This window comes from Ambystoma mexicanum, chromosome 5q, assembly GCF_040938575.1.
Source record: "Ambystoma mexicanum isolate Mex_15411 chromosome 5q, UKY_AmexF1_1, whole genome shotgun sequence".
Lineage (NCBI taxonomy): Eukaryota > Metazoa > Chordata > Amphibia > Caudata > Ambystomatidae > Ambystoma > Ambystoma mexicanum.
This window is the reverse complement of record NC_090933.1, coordinates 419,250,313-419,274,390: the sequence shown is the minus strand read 5'-3', so window position 1 is coordinate 419,274,390 and position 24,078 is coordinate 419,250,313. Positions and strand designations below refer to the sequence as shown.

At 45.4% G+C, this 24,078-nt stretch overlaps 1 protein-coding gene across 2 annotated transcripts in view; it reads right to left on the bottom strand.

Annotated features, from left to right (window-relative positions):
- LAMA3 (laminin subunit alpha 3) overlaps positions 1-24,078 on the bottom strand; it is a 1,348,901-nt gene that overhangs the window by 869,313 nt on the left and 455,510 nt on the right. For both annotated transcript variants that reach the window (XM_069620910.1, XM_069620909.1), the window contains exon 10: positions 23,340-23,471. In XM_069620910.1, coding sequence (XP_069477011.1) covers positions 23,340-23,471 — 132 coding nt within the window. The remainder of the gene's footprint in view (positions 1-23,339; positions 23,472-24,078) is intronic.

Genomic DNA, 24,078 nt, shown 5'->3' with positions numbered 1-24,078 from the left:
AGGGCTGGTGCAGTCTGCCTCGGGATACTGCTTTGAATGTTGCCTTACACTGGTGTCAGGCGATGGGGGCCTGTTGTTGTTTTGTCTCATCTTTCAGTTCATTTTGCTGTACTTGAACCTTCACATGCCTGTGCTGCATCAGTACGGCAATGGTGACATGCCAAATATGGATGGCCACTCAGAAGGCACTTGGAGCCCCTACATTCATTTGTTCGTTGGCATGCATGGGTGACTTGTGCATTTCACTGGTTGCATTGTGTGACTTCATTGCACCTACGAGGAGTTGTGCAATGTGGGCAGGGAGTGGTGTACAGGCACTCAGTAGGGCCATTTACGGTTGGTTCACGATGCCGTAATTCTCACCATGGCGGAATGGTACTTTCCGCCTTGCTTGATGGCGTTAAGTGAATGTCCGCTGGGGTCAGAATTCGCGTACCGTTGCGCCATGGTGGTAATTACGGTTTTGCATGGCGCGCGTGCGCGTACTTGGTGCAGTTAGCGTTGGCGTTCACTACGGTGTCGCTAATGGCATCGTACTTTACGGTGACGGGTCATAGTCGCACCGAGCGGTATTCGATGGCGGTATTGCATTTCCGCCATCGTTTTTCGATTTCCGCCAGGGTCGTAATGAGGGCCAGTGCCTGCATTATGTAGCCAATTCCTGGTGCCTACATTTGACTGCTCACTGGCAACTCACAGACATTCCAACTGCAGCAACACCGAAACAATATATTCCAAAGACAATTGACCACAACCTCAAAGCTCACACCATGCACGAATGAAGGCGTTGTCACACAAGCTCACACTTGATAACAAAGAGACACACTCCACAGTATGCCCAGACTGTGTCTCACCAGACCTGTGTTTCTAGAATCATCTAGAAGCTTACCTACAAAGCATCCCAGTATCTTCAGATCGATGCGCATGCTCTCCTACCACTCCACAACTACTATTTAACCCGCCCCTAACCAAACCCTGCACACCAATGAAGGGAAGACTTTGTGCTATATGAGGATATAAGGCCCAATAGCATAATATAACATAGTGACCCTTGCTTCTGGTTCAGTGTGTTCTTTATTTGCCCACCTAAGGGCATGTCTTCTTAAGCTCTATATCCAATGTCAACAACACATAGAACACCACCTACTACTAAATGGAAGAAGGGTGGGAGGTTTGTGCGGCAGGGTTTAGGGCCCAGAGTCACTGAAAGACCACTAATAGCTCCCAAATCCCCAAATCATTACACTGATTTCACATTCCATGTAATGGTTAATCACAAAAAGGCAATTTGTTGAATTCGTGCCTATGTTTTGTATACTGGCATTCGCCTCTGTGTCCTGCTTAGGTTTTCAGTCATGTCTCTAGAACTCTGTGGGTGATTTTCAGGCCGGTGGACAACATTCAACGGGGGGCATTTTCTGGGTCCAGCGAATCAGAGAAAGTGGTGGCAAACCTTTTCTGTTCTGCTAGATTTTCTAACATTCAGTATGTGGTGTTGGGGGGGGGTTGGGACGGACATACCACATCTGCGTTTCCCTTCTCTGCTGGACAAAAGCAGCCGAATTACTGGAAGCATGTACTCTCCTACTAGCGGTAATGCAACGGATTGCTGTGAAATCCACCTGAAATGACCACCTGTTAAAGCAGCTGAATTACTGGGAGCATGCACTCTCCTACTGGTGGTAATGCAATGGATTGCTGTGAAATCCACCTGCAATGACCACCTGTTAAAGCAGCTGAATTACTGGGAGCATGCACTCTCCTACTGGTGGTAATGCAATGGATTGCTGGGAAATCCACCTGAAATGACCACCTATTAAAGCAGGAGGATTCGGTAGGAATCCATCATACATGTCTTATGCAGTCTTTATTTATAGGAGGCAATTAAACCTTTTCACAACTAGGGTGGAAAAGTGAAGAGTAAAGGTTAGTGCAAATGGAGGCAGAACCCTCCACGCAATGTACTCCTCAAAAGATAGTGACGGCCACTGTGAGTGTTCCAAATGATATGGCACGTGTGCAGTCCCACCTTCCTGCTTGTATCACGTGGTGTGGCGCCCCTTGCATAATGTTGTTGTGCTTTGCCAGACATCACGGAACTGCCAACAGTTGGCCCACTGAACACTGAAGCTTTTTGCTTCTGCTTTTAAACATGAAACTCCATGTGGGTTCTCTTTAAAAATGCAGCAAAATATAACCCGGAAGATCATGTTCCAAGTGATCTCATACAGATTACGTTGTATTATAAGGGATTACTATTGCTCAAGTGTCCACTTAAGGGATCTAGCAGAACAGAAAGGGGGTTACACGAACATGAAATGAATAAGCATGTAAAACGCCTAGGCTATCAAGCAGCAATCTACAGCTGGCATATTCTTCAAGCAAAACACTTTCCCCCTTATTGTCTTCTGCACAAAAGGAAATGCAATGCCATCTGAAGAACTCATCACCCCCTCACTGCCCCCAAATCCCTACCCAATCATCACCATTGCCTAGAGCGAGTATGGTGAGAGTGCTCTGTCAGAAAGCAACAAGGTCGATGCAACATGTGTCCTTGCGATGCACCACGGTAGCGTCTAATGGAAACTGTATAAAAGGCGGCAGGGCCCCTCATTGCCTGGAGGCTGCCATGCTTAACAGTGACATATTAGGTTCACATAATACATTGGTGCATGGGCCTATGTAAGGTGCAAAACAGGACTGTGGATGAGAAATCAATACTCCAAGCTGCTCCTGATCTTGAGTGCAACACCTGTTTCTAGGGGTTTAGGGTCATTTAATCTAAAACCATTGCATCTAATGCCATTCCATCAAAATGTTTCCATCTAAAAAATGTCCATCGAATGCATTCTTTTTTATTTCAGGGGGGAGGTGGTCCCGCCTCCCCAAATCCCAGTTTTTTATCCTTTAAAATACACTTGAACCAAAATTAACCCTTTACCCCCCCCCCCCAACAACATGCATTAGATGGACATTTTTTAGATGGAAAATTTCGATGGAATGGTTTTAGATGAATTGACTAGATACTGTTTCTAGGATTGCTCCATAGATGGCAGGATCCCTGGGATCCGCTGAGTGCCTTTTTACTGAAGGTCCAACCATCGCTAATGGCAAAGCTGATGAAACAGTTGATTCCTGGAAAGAGGCATTGGTAACAATAGACGGATGGCATACTAACTGTGCACATTCTGCCAAGAATCTAGCTGAGGGGATGAACATTTCAGTTATTCTATAACTGGAGACATTTATTATGACATTGCTGCTCTAAAATAGATGTCAGAAATGTGCTGCACAAACTTCCTTTTTCACTAAGATATGTTTACCCTTCTTATGGGGTTCGTTTAGAAGGCTATCTCTGATCACATCTTTTTTTGGACTAATAGACATTCCATTATCTTTGTGACTTGTAGCATGATTTTTGTCCTGCAATTGATCGCTAATTATGAGTATCTATGTTCTATTTCAAATTTTGGAAATGTACTTCAAGTTCTAAAATGTGCCGGGGTACTTGAGACAACGTTTCGTTTTAAGATCCGTTGACAAGCCCCATTTTATAGAGTAGTATCTTTCCTCAGACCGAACTCATTTCATAACTGAACATAGAAAATAATTATCTACTCCCATATTAATATCAATGTCTGCTCCTTTGCTTAGTTGCACCCAATGTTTTCCCTGCTTCATAGAAGACATGGAAAGGTAGATCTGCTATACAGTACTAGATACAAAGGGTGTATTTTATTTTTTTATTGGTCACTTATTAGGCGCTTTTAAATCGGAGATGACTTCTGGAAGTTCAGTGGGAACCCCTGAGAGAGTGGAAGAGGGTGAATGTTTTCAACGGTGGTCCACAACCAGATGTTAGAATTTACCTTTAGCATTCAATTATCCAGGCAAATAAAAACATGGTCCTCCACCCCCAGGATGTGTGCTCTGACTACTTCCAAGATCCTTGTAAAGACATTGTCACAAGAGTCAACTGGAAAGATAGCAAGGTAAATTGGTAAAGTGGCATTAGGGTGGCAAGACCTGAGAGTATGGTATTATTGATGCAGCTGCATGCCAAACCTTTCCACCTCTGGGGGTGAAAACAGCACTTTTGTTGCTTGTGGGCTTTGACCCCTGATGGAATTATTGGTCCAAACGGCAGATGCTGACTTCATGTAAACTGGAAACTGGCACATTTTGACAGATTCAAAACTGCAGCAGTACACATGGGAAAAGATGCATTGAAATGCGGTGCATTTGAAGAATAAAAAGGAGGAATTGTGCCTTATTTTTAAAAAGTAAAGCCAATTGACATAATTCATTTGACACAGAGAAAGACACTTACTTTCCACAAATAAACTGACATTTAAATGGAAAGGCCTACTTGTTGTAGAAGTGAACAATAGTTTCCTGTGTTAACTGGAGCCTATGGGTGAATAATACCAAAAGTGAACTTATATCTTTTCATATATGGTATTAAATAAAGATTGTAGTTATGAACAACAGGCCCATGTGAAATACCAAATGTTACAGTTTAAAACACATCTTTTCGATTTAAAATGCTATCTTTCTCAGATTTATGCATTTAACTGGCGGCTGCTGCTTCCCCCCACTGAACTGCTGTGTATCTGGATCTGTGACCTCCAGACCTTTGGCTGAGGCCCACTAGTAAAACAGGCCTAGTTTTCAGTTTAAAATACAAAGAAATATAAAGAATTAGATCAGAATTGTGGAGGTTGCAGATAAGCCGGCCATCAGAAATTACCTTGTAGGGCTGACTCGACCCCAATAAATGGCATCTCAGAGCCTTAATGAATCTTGAAACACTGTGTAGAAACATGCATCTACTGATAAGCACATGTTCAGGTTACATGTGATTGGAGAGAAATGAAACTCTTGAGGGGCTTTGTTGAGAATATGAAACTAGATCCTTCCATAGGTATGCACTGCTATTGATTAACATTGGGCCCCCTTTCTTGAATAAAAAGAGAATAGTACGTCCTAGTGAGCTCGTCCAGGGCTCATAATAAAGGGCATAAAAGGCCAGTCAGTTGCCTGTGAATATTAACCATGTGTGATGTATAGAATTTGAGTTAGGAAGAAAACCATGATCCTGACCTTCTCATAATTCAGAGGAGTTCGAAAGTTGATGAGGTGATAGTTTGTGAAAGTATTGTTTGAATTGTGAAGTGGCATATTCAAATATTTCAGCTCTGCAGAAAATCACGAAAAATTATAGCTCCTCCTAGGAATGTGGTGCCGAAATAAAATGAGTATTCCCAGATTCACCTAAAATGTAGAATTCAAAAATATATATGTTCATGCAGTTATCTGAAAAATGAAGGTAGTTGCCATGTAGTGAGATGTTGTGTAAAAAACAAAATGCAAAAACATGTCGTTTTGAAATTATGCATGTTCCTCCTCCCCCCTTATCCATAATAGAAACCTCTAAACTCCTTGCCCTATCAACTGGCAGTGGGCGGATTAGTGGGAGCGGGAGAAAGAGAGACATCCAATCAGTAGTGTGGGAAAATTCATAATATGTGTCATCAGCGCTATATAATATCAGTTTGCAATGTAAAAGGGAGAGAAGGAAAAAAGGGGAAGAGCAGACTGACAACAACAACAGAGAGCTGACAAAAAGAAGACTGACACCCAGGAGAGTAGATAGACGGGAGACCCTAGGACACTTGCTGGGGACTTTTGCCTGGAAGCTGGGAGTCCTATTTGAGAGAGAGGCCTAACATCTGGTTTGAGGGACCTTGCTGTGAATAGAGACCAGAGGTATGAGGTGCCTACCTATTCCTGAAAGAGGGTCTAAAATCTGGCTGGCCTCCTGAGCTAAGAACAGAGATCTCCCATGTAAGTAGATATATCCCAAAGCTATCAATTGTGTGGGGAGCTATCTGCCTTAATCCCTTTTGATTAGTGGGTTGGGGGATGGGGGGGCAAAACTGTGTAGACCCTGATCATATTTGACTAAAAATATCACTTAATTAATTCCCTTAGAGAAAAACACCATATCCGTTTTAACCGGAAGTGTGATATGATATGATATGGCATTTATAATGCGCCTATGCACAAGTGTTCTAGGTGCAACGCAGCACAGGGAGGGGGAACAGAGGGAAGACAGAGACAACAATCCTACTAGGCCAGGTGTCATTCAGATCGCGCAAGTGCAGGGGAAAGGGGAAGGGGAAAAGTGTGGGGGGAAGGGGAAAAGTGCAGGAGGAAGAGGTGGGGACAGTGCAGTACATGGGATACATAGAATAAATGAGAACAATAAGTAAAAGTACTGCCAGCTGGAGGCAAGTGCATGGGTAAGTGCACACACCAGGTGTCAAGTGCTGGTAGGGCACTGTAGGGATACAAAAACAGTCCCCAATTGTGGGGGTTGCTACAGAGGCAGTGCATGTGTGCTACCGGTGGGGGAGGGGACCTGGGCCAGAGATCAGAGGGTGGCCAGGTAACCAGTGCAGTTTCAGTTTCAGCCAAGAGTTCAGCAGGGGAGAGGAAGAGAGAAAGCAGAAGCAAAGAGGAAGGTTTTGAGGTGCTACTGGAACTGGAGATGGTTACCCTCAAGTTTCAGGGAGGCAGGGAGGATGTTCCAGAGGGAGGCCTCAGCCGAAGAAGGAGATATACCACAAACTCGTTGCCTGGAGAAGCGACTGACCCTGAGGGAGTTGGAGGCGGATGAGCGAAGAGCTCGAGAAGGAAGATATTTAGGAAGAGAGAGTTGAAGGTATTGAGGCCCCAGGCCCCAGAAGGCCTTGTGGACAACGCAGAGTGTTTTGAACTTATTCCTTGCAGCCACTGGGAGCCAGTGCAGAGAGTTAAATCCTAGAGAGATACGATCCCTGGGCTTGAGGCCAAGGACAAGTCTTGCAGTCCTGTTCTGGATGAGTTGCAGAGGGCGGAGAGTAGAAGCAGGTAATTTAGAAAGAGGCCGTTGCAATAGTCCAGCTTAGTGAGAACCAGAACTCTGAAGACAGTGAGCTTCTGGGGGAAGGAGAGGAAAGGAAGAACACCTCTGAGGTGGTGCAGCTGGTAGTGTGACAGCTTAGAGACATCAGAGATGTGAGGAGAGAAGGAGAGTGTGGAGTCGAAGATGACCCCGAGGTTTTTAGTCTTGCAGGTGGGAGCAGGAAGAGGGCCAAGAGAGGTCGGCCAGAGAGTGTCAGGAAAGAAGGGAGCGGGTATGCTGATGAGGAGAATCTCAGTCTTACTGGCATTAAGGCAGAGATCATTGGTGGCACACCACTCCTGTGTAGCAGACAGACAGTCAGAGATGAGAGAAGGAGAAGAGGTGGCTGAAGGTAGCCTGAAAATGAGCTAAGTGTCATCCGCATTGCACTGAAAGTTGGGGCAGAGAGTGGCAATGCGATGGGCAAGAAGTGCCAGGTATTGGTTGAACAGCCAGGGAGAGAGGTTACACCCCTGGGGAACACCACAGGTAGAGATAGAGATAGAGGAGAGGAAGGACCCAAGTTGGACTTGGGAGGATCGATCAAAGAGGATAGAAGTCAGCCACATCAAGGCCTGACCGGTGATACTGAGGTTATCATGGAGACGGTTGAGCAGGATGGCATGGTTGACCATTTCAAAGGCAGAAGAGAGATCAAGTAAAATGAGGACACAGGGGGTGTTGGAATCAAGGTTGGAGAGCAGGTCTTCACGGATGTTCAGGAGAGCAGTTTCTGTGCTTCTGGCAGCTTTGAAGCCAGACCAATGGTCATGAAGACAACCAACAGATTCAGTGTGAAGATTAAGCTGGGAGATGGCCAACTTTTCCAGGAGTTTGCCCAGGAAAGAAGGGATGGAGATTGGGCGATAGTTAGCCGGGCAGGACGTGTCGGCAGAAGGTTTCTTAAGAGGAGGGTGCACAAGGGAGTGCTTCAGGGGGAATGGGAAGACTCCAGTGGCGAAGGAGTGGTTGCAGAATTCAGCCAGAGCAAGAGCCAGGGAGTCAATGTGGTCCTTGATGGTTTTGGAGGAACAGGGATGAACCTGTTTTGATGAGACTTTCATAGATTGGACTTGTCTAGAGAGCTCGTCTTGGGAGAACAGGGGAAAGGCAGAGAAGGAGGGAGGGGAGATGGCCAAAGAAGGGCCAGAGGAAGAGCAGGGAGGAGAGGGAGGAGGGGGAGAGGAAGAGTGAGAGGACAGGTTGTCCTGAGTTTTAGAGATGAAATGAGAAGCCAGAGCCATGCAGAGGGCCTGGGAAGGGACAGGAGAGGTAGAGACTGCAGCAGTTTGGCTGATTTGTTAGATGCCGCAGAGACGCAGGGTTGGATGTGAGCTCTCTTCTTGGTGCGGACAGAGAGCCGGTATTTTCTTTGGAGCAGGCAGCAGGCCAGTTTGTCAGAGGATGTACCAGAAGCACACCATGTCCTCTCAGCCACCCTGCACTTGCGTTTGAGGGCGAAAGGTCTTAGTCGTATCAGGAGTTGCACTTGGCTTTGGGCTTCAAGCAGATCCTCATGACAGGGGCAAGAACATCAAGAGTATCAGATATAGCAGAGTGGAGCATGGAAAGTGCTGTGTCAGGGTGTGAATCAGCCAAAGGGGGAGGGAGGGTGAGAAAGTGGCGGCTAAAGCCTCAACTGACCTACGTTTCATTGTTCGGATAACCGAGAAGGTGGGTGGCAGTGCTTTAGTTGGCTTGGCCTGAGGAGTAGAGAGGGTGAGCTGGGAGGAAAGGAGAAAGTGATCACTCCAGGAGAGAGGAGTGGTGAGAGGGACAGAAAGGGGAATGTCTGAAGTGATCAGAACACCTAGAGTGTGCCCTGGAGAGTGAGTCGGGCCAGAGGGGAGAGTAGAGAGTGAGAGAGAGTCGCAGAGGTCACAAAAGAGTCCAGAGGAAGGACAGGAAGCATCCAGGTGGATGTTAAAGTCTCCAAGAAGAAGGAGTTGAGTGGTCGAGACCAGGAGGGAAGAGGAAAGGTCTGCCCATTCAGAGAGGAAGGAGGAGATCTGACCAGGTGGGCGATGATAGTAGCCACAGTAAGGGAATGGCTAGGAGAGAGAGAGAGCCTGCAGACAAAGCATTCAAAAGAGTAGTAGGCCAGCGTAGGAATGACAGAGGCAGGAATCCACTCAGGGAAGATCAGGGCTACCGCCCCCTCTAGAACGGTTGGACGTGGGCATGGAGAGGATCTTGTAGCCATCAGGGAGGAGGGTGTCAAAGCTGGCCTTGAACCATGTCTCGGTGAGACCGAGGACATCAACGCCAAGTTCCTCCGGGTGGCGGCAGATGTCAGAGGAGTGTTTGACAGCTGAGCAAGAGCTAAGAGTGGCAATATGGAGAAGGTTGCCATCCTTGAAAGAATTCTGGGGAGGGGTACGAATCAGAGGTACACCTGCAGAGGTGTAGAAGAGGCCTGAGGGGGGGCAGAAGAGGAAGGAAGAGAGGGCAAGGTAGCCAAGGAGGAGACAGCAAGGGGAGGCAAGGAAACCATGGAGGGAAGAGAGGGGACAGCAGGAGAAGGATGGAAATTGATGAGGCACAGAAAGCGTCTATCAAAGAGGAGAAGGTTGGCCTGAGAGCCTTGGACCAAGATGGTACCATTCAAGTAAACATTAATGATGACCTTAGAGGAGTGGAAGGAGGCCAGGAGGGCCTCCCACTTGGTGCCACCATTAATGGGAGTAGAAGAGAGAGGAGAAAGCACAGAGACATATGAAGAGTCCATAGGTCTGGCGAGGAAACAACAAAGAGGATGTCGGTGAGGGTTTGCCAAGAGCCGGCACTGATATAGGTGTCAGCGATAGGGACGCCTAGGTTGGAGACCAGGATATACTTTTTAAACTTCTTCCTACCAGATTTAGTGAGGAGAGAAGGATAGTCGATAGAGAAGCAGTTAGAAAAGATAGGAGAGACAGAGAGCACCATAGAGTATAGAGTTGGTGGGGGTAGGAGAGAAGAGGAAGGGGGGATGGGTCAGGGAGAACACTAGATAAGGGCGCGGGGAGGGGCGCAAGCAGACGAGACAGCGAGAGATGAGACAATAGTAGACAATTGGACAAAACGACAATGGTAGAAAGTTTACTAGATGAATGCTTTGCTAAGAAGTCAAACCACAGAATGGTACTACTTTCACAGAGTCGTTTAGATACTGGAGAAAAACACATCTAAGTCTGAGAGTCCTGTAAATGGGAAAAAGGCCTAGGTTTCACAATGCAATTTTAAATACTTTCAGAATGCAATTTTTGAACACACCTAGAAAAACACATCTAAGTCTGAGAGTCCTGTAAGGGAAAAAAGGCCTAAGTTTCACAATACAATTTTAAATACTTTCACAGTGCAATTTTCAATGTGTTCACAATGAACACACCTAAGTCTGAGAATCTGCTATGTGGCAGAGTTGTCAGGGTAGAGTACGGGCTCTATTACTATCCCGGGCTGCTCCTACCTTGCTTAGTTGCTGCTTGTTGACGACTGGCCACTGGCTTCCCCTGCTGACACCTGCAGACACTAGCTGGAGCCGCCTCTGTAGGAGCCGCCCTTTGCTTGGGGGCCCTTGGCCGCAGGGGATTCTGGGCAGAGGGATGCCCTGGGAAGGACTGTTAAGTGTAACAAGGTGGCCTATCAGGGGAGGGGTGCGGGCTGGGAGGCGGGGGGAGGGAGAAGGAAACAGAAGGGACGGTGGAGCTAACGGGACAGCCGGGCCCAGGGGGCTCGCAAAAACAGTATCCAAAATGGATTCAAGGCCCAGGAGGCTCCTTGGGCAAACACAGAGGGCAACAGACTCACCTGGGCTGTTGCCTGGATGGGAATGGCACACACACAAGGTGCAGTTGCAAAGGCACAGCACAGATGCAACCGCTGGCCTATCGGGAGGGGGTGGGCTGGGAGGCGGGAGCAGGGAGGGAGAAGGAAGCCGAAGGGACGGTGGATTTAACGGGGCAGCCGGGCATAGAGGGCTCGCAAAACAGTATCCAAAATGGATTGCGGGGCCAGGAGGGTCACGGGCAAACACAGAGGTCAACAAGCTCACATGGGTTGACGCATGGATGGGAATGGCGCACACACGAGGTGCTGTTGCAAAGGCACAGCACAGATGGAACTGCTGGCCTATCTGGGGGGGTTGGACTGGGAGGCGGGAGGAGGGAGGGAGAAGGAAGCAGAAGGGACAGAGGAGCTAAAGGGGTAGCCAGGCCCAGGGGGCTCGCAAAAACAGCATGCAAAATGGCCCAGGAGTAGAAGCTGTCTGTTTAACCCATTCCCTTTCATTAGTGGGTGCTCCTCCATTAGTGGGGGGGGGGGGTGGTAAAAGTATTATACCCTTAGCTTATTTAATTAAAAATAAAACTTAATTAATTCCCATAGGGTCAGCTACCACGGGGTGATGTTTTTTTCAAAATTTGAAATTGACAAAGATTATCCCACTGCACATTAAATGGCTCTAGTCTTTAATGTAATTGGGTAACCCTTCTGGTCATTTGAATGTGCTAGTATCCCCAAAACGAAAAACTCAAAACCCTGCATTCCCTGTGAAAACAAATTGTCCCAAACAAAGTTTCCCATTCATTCCAAATTCCCCAAACCCTGTATTTCATTTGAATGTGTATTCCCCAAAATGTTTTCCCATTGAGTTGATTTCCCAAACCTTGCCTTTCAAATAAAATCCAAAATGAAATTCCCATTATATTCTCACTCCCTGTACCTTGCCTTCCAACTAAGGAGTCATAGATAACTGATGCCTGGCGGTGGGGGTTGCTGGGAGATAAGAGCAATGTGATAACCTAAGCCATCACAGTGTGTTTACATTTCCTATCTGTTGATGTGAAAAGAAATCCTATGGGTGTTTTGATTTCAAACTTCAAATTCAACCTGTGTTTGGTGTGGTAACTGAAAGTCTATTAAGAAATACATGTCAGTCAATTGATGCCAGTAATTTGCATTTGTGATTATTGTGTTGTGCCACAGAGTTGATGGCTGTCCTTGTATATATATATATATTTGACAGAAAAGGGGGAGAGGGGCGCACTCTGGTTCCCAGCTAGGTGTACCTTGCCACAGTCCAGTTGATCTTCTCCTCCTAGCGCGCTTTCTTGCCTCTTGCAATCATCAGGGAGACAGTGTGTTCAGGTGTTTGTTCAGGTGTTGATGGTTACTACCAGTGATGGCCTCAGGGAATTCTGGTTGCTGTAGTCATTCAAGTAGCCAGGAACCAACTCACCCTCCAATTACAAAGTGGAAAACCCCAGTTGGGGGGAGGGGGGAAAAACCAACAGTGTGGCTCTCCTTAGTAGGGGCATGTGTCACCCCGGTGCCACCACCTCTGGAGCCCGGGACTCCCAAAAAACATTTGACAGAAAAGGGGGTGAGGGGCGCACTCTGGTTCCCAGCTAGGTGTACCTTTCCACAGTCCAGTTGATCTCCTCCTCCTAGCGCGCTTTCTTGCCTCTTGCAATCATCAGGGAGGCAGTCTGTTCAGGTGTTTGTTCAGGTGTTGATGGTTACTACCAGTGATGGCCTCAGGGAATTCTGGTTGCTGTAGTCATTCAAGTAGCCAGGAACCAACTCACCCTCCAATTCCAAAGTGTAAAACCCCAGTTGGGGGGAGGGGGGAAAAACCAACAGTGTGGCTCTCCTTAGTAGGGGCATGTATCACCCCGGTGCCGCCACCTCTGGAGCCCGGGACTCCTAAAAAACATTTGACAGAAAAGGGGGTGAGGGGCGCACTCTGGTTCCCAGCTAGGTGTACCTTTCCACAGTCCAGTTGATCTTCTCCTAGCGCGCTTTCTTGCCTCTTGCAATCATCAGGGAGGCAGTCTGTTCAGGTGTTTGTTCAGGTGTTTATGGTTACTACCAGTGATGGCCTCAGGGAATTCTGGTTGCTGTAGTCATTCAAGTAGCCAGGAACCAACTCACCCTCCAATTACAAAGTGTAAAACCCCAGTTGGGGGGAGGGGGGAAAAACCAACAGTGTGGCTCTCCTTAGTAGGGGCATATGTTCTTCTCTGTCAAATATATATATATATATATATATATATATATATATATATATATATATATATATATATATATATATTATACACCGGCCTGGCTCCTAGCTTATTGGTGGTACAGAAGGTATCTGCTGAATGGTATCATATAGGTTGGAGGCCTCACTAAAGTTGAATCTGCTAAGTTGTGAGTGGCCATCTAATAAACCGTGGCAAAATTGGGGGCTCAGGCCAGGAACTGGTTGAGAGTTTTCACTGGTGACATTTGCAGTAGCGCCAGACTATTAATTTCGGTGTAATTGCATTGCAGCGGATAGAAAGTTGTGTTTGCATTATTAAGGTGCCACTCAGACTTGTACCCTGGGTTCCAGGGAGGTGTATAGATTGAACAGTGTTGATTTGAAGTTGTCATTGTGAGTGGAAACTAAGCAGGAATAGGATTGAGATTTTGCCACTGCATAGAGAGTATATAAGGTTGCAGAACACACTTCAGAATGAGCACTGCAGAAATCAATATGACCAAGAAGCACCTCCTCTCCAATTTATTTATCAAAGGTGAATGGGTGGAGAAAGAACATAAAATGTGGCAAGCCAGAATGCTGCAGGAGGTTATCTCTGCAAATGTTGACATGTGGCAGGATAATGGTCTGTTGCATCAAGCTCTAACATACTTTTATATGACACAAACTACTAAAGATGAGTAGACTAAAATGGCTCAGCTCAAAACATATATGTACTTCAATTTGCTGATAGTAGAAGAAAGACATCAGAATAGTGTAGCCTCTTTGCAGAACCAGGCTGCGCTTCTGAATGAAGCCCAGCAAGAGTTTTAAAAATTAGAAACTAAAGTGCAACAGAGCCACATGTTAGAGTCAAAACAAGAAAGTCTCATTGGGCAGCTCAAAAATTAGTTAAAAACACAGCAACGAGAAAAGGCAGAGCATGAAATCCAGTTTTCTGCACTGCAAGAGTAGCACAAAGAGTGTTTGGAGGATCTGGGCACACTGCAAAACAAATTAAATGATCAGGTTACTCATAATAGAGTCATGTTGGAGGACATAATCACATTCCAATTGCAAAAAAAGCTATTGAAAACCGAAAATAGCCCATTAATTATCAAAGTGAGTTTGATCAGATGAACCAAGAACTGAACACCTTGAAACAACAGAGAAAGCAGTTGAGGAAATAAAGGGACACATTAAACCAAAGAATAGTGTTCTTCCTCAGGAAATGCGTCAGTTAAGGACAGATGCAGAGAAAAATGTATCAGATTCTTGGGAACTGACTGACATTAGGCGAGAAAATGTATAACTAATGGAACGTGTGAGGAAAGCAGAGATTGACCTAGTGCAGGCAACACAATGCAGAACTGCGCAAGAGGTAAGAGATTAGTCTCCTGAAAATGAAATGCTCTGAATATGCACGCACAATGCAAGCCTCGCAAAAGGAAAATGAGTCCAATTGTGAAGAAATCAAGGGACTAAAAGATAGATCAATGGCCCAAAGTAAAGTGCTAAAAGCCACTCGAGCACTTGTGTCAGAATTAAAATTTCAAGTCTCTGCAGGCCACCAAGAGAAAGGGAACGTGATAAACAGGGGTGAGAGGTTGGCAAATGAAATATCCAAATACAAACAGGCTTTGAGACACCCTGACCAGTCAGGGTATGGAAAAATGTCCTCCGATCACAGAGTGGTGACCTCTCTACCAGGGACTACAAGCCAATTAACCACATCATATATCCATAGTGCAGATGACCTCATGCTGCCTACTTATCAAGAACAGGGAAACATGAGGCATCTGGACTCACCTAGGTCTAGTCCAACTGATCCAGAAGGCCAGTCCTTATATGACATCAATGAGAAGTCAGGGTTTCCAAGCAGAAGGGAAGGTGGCCAGAGCAGTGGGCTCTTGGAAACCAAAAATACCCTAGCAAGTACTTCTGACCAGGAGGACTCCTATGATGAGAAGTTCAGGGAGTTGGACTAGCAGAAAATGAAGCTACAAATGGACCACCTGGTCTGCTTTGCAGAAAGAGACTAGTTCAGGCCTCAAAAAAGTATTTTAAAAAACCTCCACACATTCATGGAGATGGGGGAATTCCCTAGCATACCTGGAAGGAGGGATGAGGAGGATGATTACTTTCCTGTGCGAAAAGGGGATTACAAGGGAAATTACCCTGAGAGCTCACGGCACCACAGAAGAGAAGAGTCCAGACCCCGTAACACTGAGAGTTTTTCCCATACTCACAGAGGTAGGGAGAGACTAGAGGACTGGGAATGGACCACCAACAGTAGCAGCTCTGAATCAGAGGGTGAGTGGACTCAGGTGGACTGGAAAAGGAAGTCTGCCAAACAGAAGAAAGGTCTTGTGAAAGACCCAATTCGGCAGATAAAGGCCATAAAGAGCTTTATGACTTCCTACCATAAGAATGCAAAATATTCAGCATGGGAGCATCTAGAGCTTTATGAACAAATGATGATATCATTTGGAATTAGAAATTATAGAAATTGTATGGATTTGTCAAGTGGACATTCTCCCCTGAGTACTCCAGCTTCTTTGCAGGGTTGGAGGACCAAGAGCAGCATATATGGCCCACCTACAAGGTGGCCATTTTAAAGCACTTCTCCATTCATAGAAACCCAGAGGAGGCCTGCAAGGTGGCATACAATCTACAGTGTGGCAAAGACCAGTTGCCTAGAGAGTTTGTGCAGGAGTTGAAATGAGTATTTGCCCAGACTTCTAGGTGGCTAAACACCAATGGCAGGGAGTTCATCAATACATACTTCCATGCACTCCCAAAATATATTATGACCCAACTAAGGAGGGATTTTCATGAGCGTAGGACCCTGCATTCGGTTATTGAACAGGCCACCAGGATCTATGAGGTCCAAAAGCCCTGAGAAAATAAAAACAACCCTAAAACCATCCAACAGGTGAAAAATACCCCTACGTTGAACTTGGGAGAAAGGAGACCTAGGATGGAAGGTTATCAGGGAAACTTCCAATACCCAAACTACTCTGGGACAAGGGACAGTTACCCTTTCAAGAAGCAACAAAGGTACAAATCAAGACCTCCCTACCAACCAGAAAATGTGTCACAACTGGAGAGACAAGTCCAGCAATGAACCCAAGACCTGGGTCGCATGCTGCGGGCTCAGTCGAACCCTAAACGGGAATCTGCACCCCAGAATGACCAAACATCTGGGTCTGATGCCCTGGGGGGGAAGTGACTGGAAGAACATTCTGACAAGCATCAGGTTCCTGAGTAAGGGGCCGGTGGGGAGGGAGGTGTGAACCCCTAGAGGAAGCATCCTTTCCCACTGGAACAAAACCCCTGGATACCTCTGAGCCTGAATATGAATCTTCTACCATCAAAAATCTGGAACCTAAAGAACAGAGGGTAAATAGGAGTAAGCAAAAGAAAACTCAATTTGTGGAGGAAGTCCGCATCATCCCTTTTGAAGGAGAAGAATCCCTGGAGGTTCCAGGAAAACAAATCTTCTCTTTCAGGAATGGAGGGATCTCCCAAGGAAAAATGGGGCAGAAAAGACCCAGATTTTGACGGGGTAAGTATGGAGTGTGACCCAGAGCAAAAGGTTCTTAAACCCAAACAATGTCACCCAGACACAGAAATCACAGAGGTATTCTCCACCAAAACAGGTTCTGGGAACTGTCTCCATGAAAAGGGGGACAGCAAAGAATTGGTGGAAACAGGGGACTTGCCAATCCCACCTGTTTCTGGGTTAAAAATCTTTATTACATATTCCCAGACTCCGACACAGAAAACTGTCAGAGTTCAACATAAAATATTTAACTGTCAAGCTGGCACATAATGCACATTTTCTTTGCACCCTTGAGGAGAGAGAAGGGAGATTGCATGCTTCTGTCAAGGTAAAGGGTCAGTGTACATTATCAGCATTGGTGGATACTAAATCCAAAGCCACCCTCCTGTCCAAAAGAGCCTTCGACCAACTAAATTCAGGAAGGGAGAGAGTCACCAAATTCCCCTCACACCTCTTCCCGGACAACTCCAAAACTTCGATGGGATTGATATTTCCGTCGAAGGGACTGCAGATCTGGAAATAAAAATTGGGTGGCATGGGGTGAAACAACTGGTGATAGACGTGACTCCAGAGGGCACACTTTGTCTATTTTGGAATTACCTCCTTCTGAGGTTATGCCCCCTGTTCGACTGTGTGAACACATCCTCTGGACCCAGACTAACCGGCCGATCAAACTAAAACAAAGCACAGCTTATGTGAGTTTGAATGGCACCTGCCATGTGATTGAACAACAGTCCGACAAAATAGAACTCCATTTCAGCAACAATTAAATCCCAGCCATCACCGTCATCTCTGTAGGAGAAGAAACTGGTGATGGGAACCCTTCCCCATTCTTGAAAATCAACCTCCCTCCCAGTTTTAAGTGGCATTCAACACTGGAGGAAAATACTTTGTAATGTTATACCAATTCAAAATCAGAAGAAACCCCAAATCCCATGACAAAAGATGATGAAAAACCAGCTCAAAGTCTGACTGACATCCAGTTAAAGGGTGAACAATTGTTTTTCCCCATTCAGATAAATGAGGGGGAGGAGCGTGCTTTCACCAGAGCATACCTGAGTAAATGAAGAAGCTTCATCAGCAGAGCATTTTTCAGGAAATTCCTAAAAGACCAGACCATTCCCACATTTAAATTGATTGATAAATGGGAGGTAGGCCGAGAAACCAGAAATGTCCATTGGAGACAAAAGCATACAACACAATTGTTGGGTCATGAGAGATGTCTTTTCTGCCTTTTATGTCGGCAGTGACATTCTCAATCGATTCGCAATTAATTTGGATCAAATTAATAATAAAGCCTGGTCCCGACTGGGCGGTAGCCCCATGGGCTTTGACAACACTGAAAAAGCATTCCGGTCAGCTCAATTGCTGCCTTGTGTGGTTGAAGTTCAAGTGAGAGAAGAGGTTACCATCCCAGGGCAGGGTCAACAATTTACAATTCCCCTAAAATTTAAGTGAGGACAGAACCTCAAAAATCAGGATGCCTATCTAAATTTAAAAGATTTGTATTTACATCTGACACCCCTAGTTGTCCAAGAACATGACACCATTCGAATTTTGGTGGATAACAGCGACCCTCAAAGTATCACTTTGGGTGCAGACCCCTTTATTGGAATGACTGTTGATGCCCAACATTATTCTATTGATTTAGGTAACGAGATAATTTGACCAATCCCAAATGACTGCTTCAGTATCGATGACGGTATCCCTCCTGAAAAGAATTTCACCAGGCAAGGGGGGATTTCTTGGTGTACCCTTCCTGCCCTATGGAGTGGAAGAGATGACATGTGACATAAGGAAAGATGAGGTGGTAATCCTAGTCAATAGTGACTACCTCCCATCCATGAAAGCTCATATCCAGGCCAACACCATAACAAAAGATCTCTCCACCCGACTGGAGGATACCGCCGAAATTGCAGAGCCCAAGGTCTTTCGGGACTTTAAGCAGATGGTTGAAGGACGAGTCAATCTCGCTGATGCCTGTGAGACCGAGGAGCAAAAACAGAAGCTGAAACAGGTGCTTCTAGATTTTCAGGATATCTTTGCAGTGGACTCACATGACTGTGGACTCACCGATATACATTTGACCACCATACCTACGGACCCCGAGATGGCTCCAGTATTTGTGAAACAATACCGGTCACCTCTTGCGTCCATGGAGTCACTTACAAAGATTATTAAAAACTTAGAATCATGTGGGATAATTTGTCCAATCCACCGTACCTTTAACAACCTGGTACTGGGGATGCACAAACCTAATGGCCAATGGAGACTTGTGCAGACCTAAGGGAGTTAAACAAATGGGTCCACATGTCAAGAAGGCCCTTCCCTACATCAATCAGAGACTGGCCCAGATCCAAGGGTCAAACGTGTACACCGCCATTGACCTGACCAACGGTTACTGGACAGTGCCTGTGAGCAGGGAAGACCAGTACAAGATTGCCTTTACTTCCAGGGGGCAGCAATACATGTGGACCCAAACCCCCTTTGGCTACAGAAACTCTGGCAAATAATTTAATATCTTCCTACATAAGGCCATGCCCAATTTGGGCAAACGAGGAAACCTGGCCTATGTAGATGATGTCTTAATCAAGAGCTCCACTGTGGAGGGACACATAGCAGAAATACGCTATGTTCTGACCCAGTTGCAGAAAGCTGGAGAAAAACTGTCCTTACAGAAGGCACAGTGGTGTAAGACCCATGTGAACTTCTTAGGGCATGAAATCACCCCTGAGGGTCTCATTCCCAGGGCAAAAAAGGTGGACGCGTTATTGAAATTGAAAGACCCTAATACTCTGTGAGAATTATGAAGCCTTCTTGGACTCACTAAATATAGTAGAAAGTTAATTGAAGACTATGCAGAGGTGATTTGACCCTTGGTCCATTTATTAAAGGCCAGGGTCAAGTGGGAGTGGGGTCTGGAATAATATGAGGCAGTAAAACAATTAAAGAGAAGCCTTTCCCAAGCTCCTTGTTTGGCTTACCCCATAAAGAACAAGGAGTTCTTCCTGTAGACAGCATTTTCAGATACCTGCCTAACAGCGGTATTGTATCAGAAGCACAACAAGGTCAACAAAGTAATCTCATACGAAAGCAAAACTTTGTCCTCTGTGGAGGAAAAAGTCAACGATTCCGAAAAGGCACTCCTGGGAACGGTGTGGGCATTGAAAAATGACCACTTGTTTATCCAGGGCGAGCACATTGTTGTGGAGACGCCTCACCAACCCTTGCAATGCTTACAAAGGGAGCGAATCCAAACAGGGAATCTAAGTAATTACAGAATTACTTCCTGGATTCTTTCCATGCAAGGCTTTCCGGTGGAGGTCAGATATGGCCAAAACAAAAAGAGTCCTCTAGAGCAAGGATTGGCTGACTTGCATGACTGTGCTCAAGAAAACTGTCTTGAGGACAAAATTCTAAGGACCAATGACAATATGGAGGTGTACCTGACTTCCAAGCACAAAGCCTATGTGAAAGACACGTGTCAGGGAATAGGCACAGTTTATGTGGATGGGTGATCGCTCCATGTTGACAATAACGGGGAAAAAGAACTAGTGGCTGGCATCGGGAATGCCTGGGTGAATGATACCCCATAATCCTCTGCTGGTTACAAAATAGGACCGCAATGTAGTCAGGTGGCAGAGTTGATGGCTGTTTATCAAGCCATCATCACTGCCGTGCACCGCCAACTCCAAGAACTGGTCATAATCACTGACTCAGATTATGTCAGGAATAGGTTTGTGGAGCACCTGATTAACTGGAAGAAACGAGGGATGCTCTGTGCAAATAATAACCCGCTAACGCATAGGAAATTCATTCAATCAATTGATGATCTGGTAACCTCTAATCAGATGACCATCTATTGGAAAAAAGATTAGAGGTCACTCCAAAATAGAGGGACTAGACAAGACTGGAAATTACTTGGCTGACCAGTTGGCAAGAACCGGAGCCATTCACAGGGATTTCATAGAAACTGAATCCCTGTTGGGGGAAATCCAAGACAATGCTGTCACCAGGTCCCAAACCCATGCCAACCATGAACTCTCAACTCCCCAGTGGAGTTAAGAAGCCCCAGATGCAGATATGATTACCGAACAAAAAGAGGACCAGATTATTAGAAAATGTTATCAACATATTGAAGACCCCAAGAATTTTTCTCTTACAGAATCCAATTATATCAGGAAAGAGGATCTCCGGGTGTTGATGAAGTTTTCCAAAATGTTCCGAATCCAAGACAGTTTATTGGTATGGAGATCCCGATCTGGATGTGACCAGTGGGAGGTACCTACCTCATTCCACAGCCTGATGTTGAGTTACTCCCTTGATGCGGCCACTGCCGGTCCTAGGGGGTTTCATATGACATTAGCAATCTTGTGCGAGGTTGCATACTGGCCACACATGAGTCAGGACCTCGACACACAGAGCTCCCCTACAGAAAAGGGGAATGACACTGCCTTGGTCGGATTTGCAAGTTGATTTTATCGGGCCAGTGATTCGCTCCTCTAGAGGTAAAAGTACATGTTGACTCTAACATGCTTGTTTACCAACTGGGTAGAACGTCTTCTGGCCCCAAATTGTAAGGTGGAGACAGCTGCCGCACTAATGATCAACCACATCTTCAATCGTTTGGGCCTCGCCCAAAGGATTGAGTCAGACCGAGGAAGTCATTTTACTAACGAGGTGATGACCAAGATATGGCAGATTCTAGAGTGAAAAAGAAAACTCCACATTGCTTGTCGGCCAGCCTTGAGCAGGGAAGTTGAGAGGGACAATAAGACAATCGTGGGCATTTTGAAGAAGTTTGTGGCGGACTTCGGATCTAGTTGGGAAATCCAATTACAACACTGTCTTCTGTAACAACAATGTCTCCATTTGAGCTCATGACTGGACAAAAGATGGTACTTCCTCAACATCTGCTCTACAGAACTCAAGAGCAGACACTGAAAAATGTGTCCACTACCCATGAGCACATTGAATATTTAAGGAAACCCCTCAGCACACTGTTGCTTATGCTCAGTGCAATTTAGAAATGTCGGCAGAAAGAATGAAAATTTACTACGACTTAAAAACTACCAAGAAGGAGTACGAAGTAGGGGACAGGGTCTACCTGTACAATTTTCAAAGGGACCATACCAAGGAGAAGAACTTCCTTCCCTCTTGGTGTGGTGCCTTTGAAATCATCAATAACATTTCACCAGAGCCTATAAGATCTGCACACCTAAATGAGAACATACGGAAGAGAAATGGGTCCATATCAATTAGTTGAAGAGCTGTCACCCCAGGCAGGTGCCATGACTGATTGAAGTGCCTAATGAGGGTAGAGCCCAGGAACCATCTGAAGAATGAAAGGAAAGAATGGAAACCTGGATGGAGAATATTATATATATGAAGGGAGTAAAGTAATTCATACTCCTACATACTCCTACAGAATGTATAAAAATCAGGAAAAATCAGGATGAGAAAAATAATTTTGTCAGAAACGTTCATGTAAGATAAATAAATGTCAATGTGTTATGTGATGTTGTTTTGTTTTTTGAATTGTATGTCTATAATACTGGGGAAAGAAGTACTGTATAATATACTTAACCTCTCGTTTACTCTCTGTAGACCTAATAACTCTGTACTTTCACGACTAGTGCTTCACATCTAGTACCCCACGCAGGCTCCAGAGATGTTAACACGTATGCTTGAAATGTCATTGTTGCAGCTAAACATCAGTTATTCTCACTAAAACATCTGTATGCATCAGTCTGGCAGCCCCACCCATACAATTGCATGCAGAGACTTCAATTTCAAACAAACCTCAGAACAACACTTTGTACTTGTGTATGCTAAAGAGTAAGTCAGATATAGGTGTGTGTTCTGCAGCTACCAAGCGGTACATAGGCAAGGACTTTAACAAAGATCCTTAAGCATAATGGGTGCATAGAATGTGACCATTAAAATATCTGTCCCCAATGTCCAATGCTACCCCATTCGGCCTCATGCTTGAAAATGGCTTGCATATAAAGTGGCGGATACAAAATATGTCATCCGTGTATGAATGGGGCAAAGTGCACTGTTATCTTTGCCTGCCTCATGCGCGATAATGGATGCCAACCATTTAAGCTTAGAGACCAAAGACTGCCATTGTCAATGGCTTGTGCCCTAACCCATTAGGGGTTCAGAACAGTAGTCTCCCACAACTATTGCTGAGAGGTGGCACCGGCAGGCTGCCTACTGTTGCTGTTCACGTGATTGCTTTGCTTGTCCTGGGCTCACATTTGACCCTAGTGTGTCAGAAAACCTATGTCTATATTCAGACCTCTGTTCTTTTGATTTAGCATCTACAAATACTTGATCTGCCATATTCTTCTGTTTGTGGTATTTGAGAAGTCTCCTTTCACTACCATTACTGAAGGATCCGGCAGTGTATGCCCATCCTGTGTGAAGTGGTTAGCCACTTGTGTTTCTGTTTTGTGGTTTTACATTGGGTATCTATAAAGATACATTATTTAAAACAGATCCGGACACATCTCACCAACATTCTTCCATTGAACATATTGTCTGGCCCACAGGAGTAATGCTACTAGGTTCTGTGGCGGACAATAAAGTTATGAATTATTTTTCGAGGCAGATTTCAAGACCCTTTCAATCGAAGCAATGAACACTAGAAAGTTAAGCATACAATAATAAGTCCCCACATTGCGTCCACATAAATGTAATCATGGCTAAGAGGCTTTAGAAAATGAAGGACGGTGGGCGGGTCATTTATGGTGATTTGTATTTGCTGTAAAAGGGAAAAGTTAAAAGAAGATGTACTATTAAGTGCCCATTGCCAGGTATAAAACCAGACTTACGGATGCAGGATGGGTATCTGTGGTAGCCTTCAGCACATTGGTCACAATTGTGCCCAGCGAAGTTGGGTTTGCAGTAACATAGCCCAGATCCCTCCTCACAGCCGTGGGCATATTCAGGGTTGCAACTACAGGCTGAAAGAAAAAGGCAACTTTCTTTAGCATGTTAGGGCGGGTTCATTGCCAGTTTCTGGCCACCAGAAGAGAGAGCAAAGAGTTGCTGAGCACACAGGTTACTTCAAAATGGGCTGGGGGAGTGGGTGCAATCAACAGATTTCCATATCAAATGATATTATGTAGTCTGTGGCAGCATGGGGGAACACTTCTGTATTCTTAACGTAGGATTTACAGCGTTGCTTAGTCTGCCACAATAACTGTAAAACTGGACTTTTTTCTCTGAAAACGTTACAAGGGCAGGTGCGAACAATCATGCCACCGCAGGTGTTGTATAATTTTCTTGCAACCCCCACCACATTACACCGGGACCACATTTTATGTCTTTATAACCACAATAATAATATTTAGAATATGGTGATTCATATTGGGCTTATATATATTTTTTTTGTTGAGATTTGTATTGTGCAAATTTACAAAATACATTTGGACTCATTATGAGTTGGCCGGTAATTCACGGAATTACTGCCAAACTCAACTACCGTTACTGCCACGAGTCCTGTGGAGTTATCACGGGATTACAAGTGGTGGTAGGGTGGTGTAATTCTCCATTTATTGAGTCCAAGGG